Raw genomic sequence first — 8,130 nt, forward strand, 5'->3', positions numbered from 1 at the left:
CCTCTGCAGGAGACCCTCCAACACCAGCAGGATATTGAATCCCTAACAGGAGGGCTGACTGGTTCTAAGGGGGTTGATCTACTGGAATTTGCTGCACTGACAAAAGAATTAAATGCCTGCAGGGAACAAGTTCTAGAAAAGGAAGAAGAAATTTCTGAACTTAAAGCTGAAAGAAACAATACAAGACTGTTACTGAAGCATTTGGAGTGCCCTGTGTCACGATATGAAAGGTCACTAAGAATGACAGTGGTGAAGCGAGAAGCCCCGTCCCCCTCTGGAGTGTCCAGCGAAGTTGAGGTTCTCAGGGTGCTGCAATCTTTATTTGAGCACCTCAAGGCCTTGGATGAAAGGTAAGGGAGCAACTGAGGGTTTCTTTAGAAAGAGTCTCTGCACTGGAAGAAGAACTAGCTGCTGTTAATCAGGAGACTGTTGCCTTGCATGAACAAAATGTTCATATACAAAGAAAAATGCCATCAAGTGAGGGATCCACAGAATCAGAACATCTTGAAGGGATGGAACCTGGCCAGAAAGTCCATGAAAAGCGTTTGTCCAATGGCTCTATAGACTCAACTGATGAAACAAGTCCAATAGTTGAACTACAAGAATTGCTTGAAAAACAAAACTATGAAATGGCCAAAATGAAAGAACATTTAGCAGGCCTTTCTTCTCGAGTGGGAGAGGTGGAACGGAAGCAGAGACAGCAAGAAAGGATCTCATTAAAACAGAAGAAATGAACACTAAGTATCAAAGGGACATTAGGGAGGTCATGGCACAGAAGGAAGATATGGAAGAAAGAATCGCCACCCTTGAGAAGCGTCACCTCAGTGCTCAGAGAGAATCTACCTCCATACATGACATGAATGACAAACTAGAAAATGAGTTAGCAAATAAAGAGGCCATCCTATGGCAGATGGAAGAGAAGAACAGACAGTTACGAGAGCGTCTTGAGCTGGCTGAGCAAAAGTTACAGCAAACTATGGGAAAAGCTGACAGCTTACCTGAAGTAGAGGCTGAACTGGCTCAGAGAATTGCAGCCCTGACAAAGGCTGAAGAAAGACATGGAAACATTGAAGAACGTATGAGGCATCTAGAAGGTCAAATTGAAGAGAAAAATCAAGAACTTCAAAGAGCTAGGCAAAGAGAGAAAATGAACGAGGAGTACAACAAAAGATTATCCGATACTGTGGATAGACTTCTGACTGAATCCAATGAACGCTTACAGCTACACTTAAAGGAATGAATGGCTGCTCTAGAAGAGAGGAATGTTTTAATTCAAGAATCAGAAACTTTCAGAAAGAATCTGGAAGAATCTTTACATGATAAGGAAAGATTAGCAGAAGAAACTGAAAAGCTGAGATATGAACTTGACCAGATGAAAATGAGAACTGACTCTTTAATTGAACCCACAATGTCAAGAACTCATCTAGACACCTCAGCTGAGCTGCGGTACTCTGTTGGATCCCTAGTGGACAGCCAGTCTGATTACAGAGCAACTAAAGTAATAAGAAGACCAAGGAGAGGTCACATGGGTGTGCGGAGAGATGAGCCAAAGGTGAAATCTCTTGGGGATCATGAATGGAATAGAACACAACAAATTGGAGTGCTAAGCAGTCACCCTTTTGAAAGTGACACAGAAATATCTGACATTGATGATGATGAAAGAGAAACGATTTTTAGCTCAATGGATCTTCACTCTCCAAGTGGTCATTCTGATGCCCAGACTCTAGCCATGATGCTTCAGGGACAACTGGATGCTGTCAACAAAGAAATCAGACTAATTCAGGAAGAAAAAACAATATAGAGCTACATGCTGAAGAAACTGAGAAAAGACTGGCTAGTGTGAGTCTGGAAGGCCTGAATTTAGCGATGGTCCTTCCAGGTACCTCCATCACTGCCTCGGTTACAGCTTCTTCACTGAACAGTTCATCTCCCCCCAGTGGACACTCAACACCAAAGCTCACCCCTCGAAGTCCTGCCAGGAAAATGGATCGGATGGGAGTCATGACACTGCCAAGTGATCTAAGGAAACCTCGGAGAAAGATTGCAGTGGTAGAAGTAGATGGTCGGGAGGATAAATCAACAGTTAAATGTGAAACTTCTCCTCCCCCTCCCCCTAGAGCCAACAGGATGACTCACACCCTCCCTTCTTCCTACCGCAATGATGCCCGAAGTAGTTTAACTGCCTCCCTCAAGCCTGAAAGCCTTGGGCTTGGCAGTGCCAACAGCAGCCAAGACTCTCTTCGCAAAGCCCCCAAGAAGAAAGGAATCAAGTCTTCAATAAGACGTTTGTTTGGTAAAAAAGAAAAACCTCGACTTGGGCAGCGCCGAGGCTTTATGGAGACTGAAGCTGCAGCTCAGGAGTCCCCGGGGTTAGGCAAACTTGGAATTCAAACTGAGGATAGAAGACTGAAGAAAAAGCATGAACTTCTAGAAGAAGCTTGGAGAAAGGGATTACCTTTTGCCCAGTGGGATGGGCCCACTGTAGTCGCGTGGTTAGAGCTCTGGTTGGGAATGCTTGCTTGGTACATGGCAGCCTGCAGAGCCAATATGAAGAGCGGTGCCATCATGTCTGCTTTATCAGACACTGAGATCCAGAGAGAAATTGGAATCAGCAATCCTCTGCATCGCTTAAAGCTCCAATTAGCAATCCAGGAGATGGTTTCCCTAACCAGTCCTTCAGCTCCTCTGACATCCGAAACCGTGAGTCCATCTGTGCTCCTTCCCTCTCCCAGTGCTGGGTGAATAGCAGCATCTCCAAGTCCACAGAGCAAATTTGTGGCAGCATGAATTATTCTGAGGAGATTTAGCTTGCTCTTCATTAACCTTGCTGCTACTCTTACTAGGTTTTCAACTGAGGAGCCGTGATTCCTACCAGACTTGAAGCCTGCAACCAAGATAGACTTTTGAGCTAGCCTCTAAAGTTTAGATTTTTCTGCCAAGCAACAAGACCAAGAGTTTACTCTTTTTCAGAATTTTTCTTTTTAATTTAATCTAACATCTCAGGAGATGAGCTATAGGCATTAGTACTTTTTGTAGTTGTAATGCTAAACTCCCTACTTCTTAAGCAGTTTTCATAATTATGAAAGTACCTCAGTATTTAATGTTTTATAAATACCAAGTGGATTACCTTCCTTCAAAAAAAAATGAAATAATTCCATTTGCAGCAACATGGATGAAACTAGAGATTATCATACTAAGTAAATCAGACAGAGAAAGGTAGGTATCATATGATATCACTGTATGTGGAATCTAAAAAATGATACAAGTGAACTTATTTACAAAACAGAAACAGACTCACAGAACTCGAAAGCAAACTTAACGGTTACCAAAGGGGATAGGGAGGGGAGGAGGGATAAATTAGGAGCTTGGGATTAACATACACACACTACTATATATAAAATAGAGAACCAACAAGGACCTACTGTATAGCACAGGGAACTCTACTCAATGTTCTGTAATAACCTATATGGGAAAAGAATCTGAAAAAGAATGAATACATGTATATGAATAACTGAATCACTATGCTACATACCTGAAACTAACACAACCTTGTAAATCAACTGTACTCCAATAAAACTTAAAAAAAAAAAAAAAACTGTTTTCTATTTTGTTTTGCAATACTGGAATTGACACTCTTCAAACCACATTTTTCCTTTCCTTTGGGTTCCCTGTTAGTTTCTTCCAACAGCTGCTGAAGGGAGACTAGGAGGCTGGAGCAAGAAGGAACCTGTTCCTTCTGTGTTTGCTTCCTGTTAATGGCACCCCAGCAATGTTTCTTTACTTTAGCAGTGACATTTTTTGTTCCAGTTTTTTCTATAGTCCCATAACCAGCATCACTGTCTCTCCTTAGAGACACCAGCACCAGATGGCCAGTGCTTCCTTCCTCAGTGGTTTGACTCGAAGATCTGTAGGGACGGGGGGGCTTCCTCTGAACTCCTGAACATCAGCACCTGTTGGGTAGCACCCTCTAATCAGAGATCTGAGGAGTCTCTTTTCCAAGCTGTTAGATTCCAAAAATAGTAACCTCTTCCTTTTTTCCCACAGCTCTAGAAGTAACAGATACTGCCTGCTGTTACTATCCCTGTTGCCTCAGTTGTCCTAAAACCTCTTTACACAGTTCCTATATTAGTTTTTTCTGTTTCCCTGAATGAACCCTGACTGATATATAGTCATAGACTATATGGATTAACTAATTCTTCATGAGTCAGTTTTAGTGTGTTCTATCATTTTAGATTTTGAACCATTACATCTGCTTCAAAATAACTTCTGCTTGTTTTCTGCAGCCTATATATAGCATCCTTTTCACTTTCAGACTTCTAAAAAATAAGCTATAAAGTATTCTTTTAATATGAAGATGCTCTAGTTGCATCTTGGAAATTTTTATATATAGTTTTTCATTCACATTTGGTTCTAAGTGTTTTAAATTTCTGTGTGGTTTCTTTTACCCATGGGTAATTAAAGCATGTGTTTAAATTTCAAATGCATGAATTTTAAAAATTCCCCTTTTGGTAATTACATCTACCTTAATTTCCTTGAGTTCAGAGATTAGGATATGTATGATACAGATTTTTGAAATTAAGGAGTTGCTTTATGTCCAGTTCATAATGCATTTCAAAAAAAATGTTCCATATGTACTTGAAAATGTATTCTACTAGTGAGCTCAGAATTCTATATATGCACATTAGATCAAGCTTTTTTTTTTTTTAGGTTTTTTTTTTTTTTTTATTGATTGATTGATTGATTGATTGCTATGCTGGGTCTTCGTTTCTGTGCTAGGGCTTTCTCTAGTTGCGGCAAGCGGGGGCCACTCTTCATCGCGGTGCACGGGCCTCTCACCATCGTGGCCTCTCTTGTTGCGGAGCACAGGCTCCAGACGCGCAGGCTCAGTAGTTGTGGCTCACGGGCCCAGTTGCTCCGCGGCATGTGGGATCCTCCCAGACCAGGGCTCGAACCCGTGTCCCCTGCATTAGCAGGCAGAGTGTCAACCACTGTGCCCCCAGGGAAGCCCCAGATCAAGCTTTTTAATTGTGTTCAAATCCTCCTCATCCTTAGTGATTTTTTTTTTTTTTTTTTGCCTACTTTTAAAATCAATTACTGAAATTGGTGTGATATAATCTAACTGTGCTGTTGGATTTTTCTATCCTTGTAATTTTTCCTAATTTTACTCTCTATATTTAAAAAGCTACATTTTAGGTATATATAACTTCAGAATTATATATACTCTCTTCTTGGTGAACTGGGAATTGTATATACCTGTGACCCTCTTTATTTTGAACATTGTTCTTGTCTTAAAGCCTGTTTTATTTAGTATCACTTTAGCTCTATCAACTTTGCTTTGGTTAGTATTTGCCTAGTGCATATTTTCCCATCTTTTCACTCACTACCTTTCGGTGTCCTTATTATGAATTTTTTAATGTATACTGGTAAATAATATATAGTTAATTTGAAAATAATCTAAAGATCTCAGCTTTTAACTGGAACCCTAGTCAAATTATATAGATTGTGATGACTGATATATTTGTATTCATTTGTATTTTCTTATTTTGCAGTATTTTTTCCACTTCTGTGTTTCTCTTTTTCCCTTGCCTCCTTGTATGCTGGATGACTTCTTTTCCCTCATCAATTTTTTTCTTCCTCTAGTTTAGAAAGCATGTTTTAGTTGTTTATAAAATTCTCTCTCTCACACACAGACACACACAGTATTAGTGTATGATTTCTGTGTGAATTTGTGACATAAAACATTTAAATGATATGAACCATTTGAAATGTTAAAATATTCTGGTCAGTGTTTTATGTTTGATAAATATAAATGTTTAATGTAACAAAATAACATTTTAGGCTTGAATAAATTCATATTATAGCATGAAAGTTCAAATATTTCTCTAAAGAAAATCCAGAGAGAGAGAGAATAACAGTGAGTCAAAAATTGCTTTTACAAACCTGACAGCTATTTCTCATCACATTTGCATTAGTTCTTACATGTCCTAATAAAGGATATTAAGATAATTTGCCATTTTTAAGTCTCATTTAACCTTTTGTTTTGCAATATACTCTACTGAATAAGTTTTTTATACTTAATTCGTTGGATGGGTATCTCTAAAGAAGGTTTTGTTATCTGAATTATTTTCATCTTGTTTAGTAATGTAATTAGAGTGGTCCCTAAAGACTGAGTTAGGAAAAGCTTCAAAGCTAAACCCCTGGCACTTAAGAGAAAAGAAGTGTCAACAGGACTCATGTATGAACTGACAACAGGGCAAACTTCAGCTGCAGCACTGTGGAAAATAAAACTATATAAGTGAAGAAAATTTCTGTTCTGTCATATGTCTTACATTTTTGAACTTGTCAAGAAAAGTTATTTTAAAGATAGAGAGGCTTTATATACACCCGTAATTTTTCAAAACAAAATGAATTTGACTAATACACTTAGGGAGAGGGCTGTGACGAGGGTTATGTCTGAGGGAAAAAATTGAAAATCAGAATGTGTGCCCATTTCTCCCCAATGTAGACACACTCTCAACAAGAGACTGAACAAGCTTTCTTCACAACTCCTTAGGGATTTACTTCTTCATGCACATCCCCTTATAACCATGGATTTCCTTCACTTTTCAAGTCTAGGATAAAACTTCAACATTTCCTACCTAATGACAAACACTCCATGCAAGTGAGTGAAGCTTGGGTAGCTGATAAGGTACATAACAAACCCTGACTTTCCCAATACTCTAGCCATACATGATGCTTTTTGGTGACCGTCATATGAAAACAACGTAAAGCAATGGTATTTGTCTTGTGATCATTCTAGTACACTTAGCTGATTCTAAAAATTCAAAATGGGATACATACCTAGACACACACACACAAACACACACACACTATCACAGCCCTGCTTGTAGCTTCATCATGGATATCAAAATCTGCAAATATGTTTTGTTTGGCTAATAGGAAGTAGGAGAAATAACTCCTCCATCCTTTGGACACGTAGTTCATACTTGACCCAGGCAGCCAATTAATTATGAAGGAGTTTATTTTATAAGTAGGATGTATGAGGACAAGGAAGAAAATCTTACTTTATACCTACAGAAAAATAAAGCTTCAAGGACATATGCAGCATAACCAGAAGGGGGAGGGACACAGCTGTCTGTGGGAAAGCAGGACAGATTTATGTCAACTCACAATCTCCAGGCATAAACCTTCCTACCATGATTATATTGTAAGACACCAGTGCACGTTTTTACTACGTTAAAAGATGTTTTTCCTAAAAGATGTTTTTACTATATTAAAAGATGTTTTTCCTAAAAGATGTTTTTACTACATTAAAAGATGTTTTTCCTAAAAACAAACAAAAAAATAACATTGAATTTCTAAAATGCACATTTCCAGACACTTCAACTAACAATGGCTTAGTAACACCTTGTACTAAACTAATAGAAATTCTAGTCACTTTAAACTCTGATTTTTCTGAGTTATTTTGCCAAGGTTTATCATAAAAAATATTTGAATAGTTAGATATTTTAACTACCTATGTATATATAGCATTAATCCTTAGTTTTGAAAAATAAAAATGGTTTTGTTTATGGCTCCGCATACTTAAACCTTTGTATCTCATGTTTTCTGTTCACTGTGAATCCCTAGATTCACGTGAAAGACATCTAAAAACTATCCATGGTATTGAATTTACGTGCTCCAAGTATTTTCACTTGGATTCTTTCTTCTAAAACTTTGCCTACATTTTGCTGGTATCAACAGGAAGCTTTAGGATAAACCCACTCAACTGGGATTGTATACACACTAAAAACAAAAATCATTAAAATTTAACTTTTTTCTGAGGTATGCTGTCCATGGTTTTGGCTGTGTGTCTCTCCTAAATATTAAACATCTAGCTACTGATTTGTGACATGCAAGGAGAGGATGGGGCGCAACGTCCTTTGAACAAAGGAGCTATATGGGGCATTATTTTAGGCAACTGCTTTATGGCCCTATAAAGGGCATAAACATACCTCCTAACATTCACTAAACAATTAGGGCCTCTTTTTTCTGTCTCATGAAAAACAATTGTGGGTTAAGCAATTGTGGCTATTCTCTATTTGGAAAGTCACACACAAAAATATTTGGCATCTTTCTCAGAGAAAAATG

At 38.4% G+C, this 8,130-nt stretch overlaps 1 protein-coding gene across 1 annotated transcript; it reads left to right on the plus strand.

Annotated features, from left to right (window-relative positions):
- The first annotated feature begins 225 nt into the window (after positions 1 to 225).
- On the plus strand, positions 226 to 7,362 carry LOC132371290 (liprin-alpha-2-like). The gene is given in 5 exon segments (XM_059932525.1): positions 226 to 343; positions 346 to 684; positions 687 to 1,790; positions 1,793 to 2,712; positions 7,297 to 7,362. Coding segments are annotated over 5 exon segments (2,532 nt in total). The 5' UTR covers positions 226 to 240.
- The last annotated feature ends 768 nt before the right edge of the window (positions 7,363 to 8,130 follow it).

The sequence above is a fragment of the Balaenoptera ricei genome, chromosome 9, assembly GCF_028023285.1.
Source record: "Balaenoptera ricei isolate mBalRic1 chromosome 9, mBalRic1.hap2, whole genome shotgun sequence".
NCBI lineage: Eukaryota > Metazoa > Chordata > Mammalia > Artiodactyla > Balaenopteridae > Balaenoptera > Balaenoptera ricei.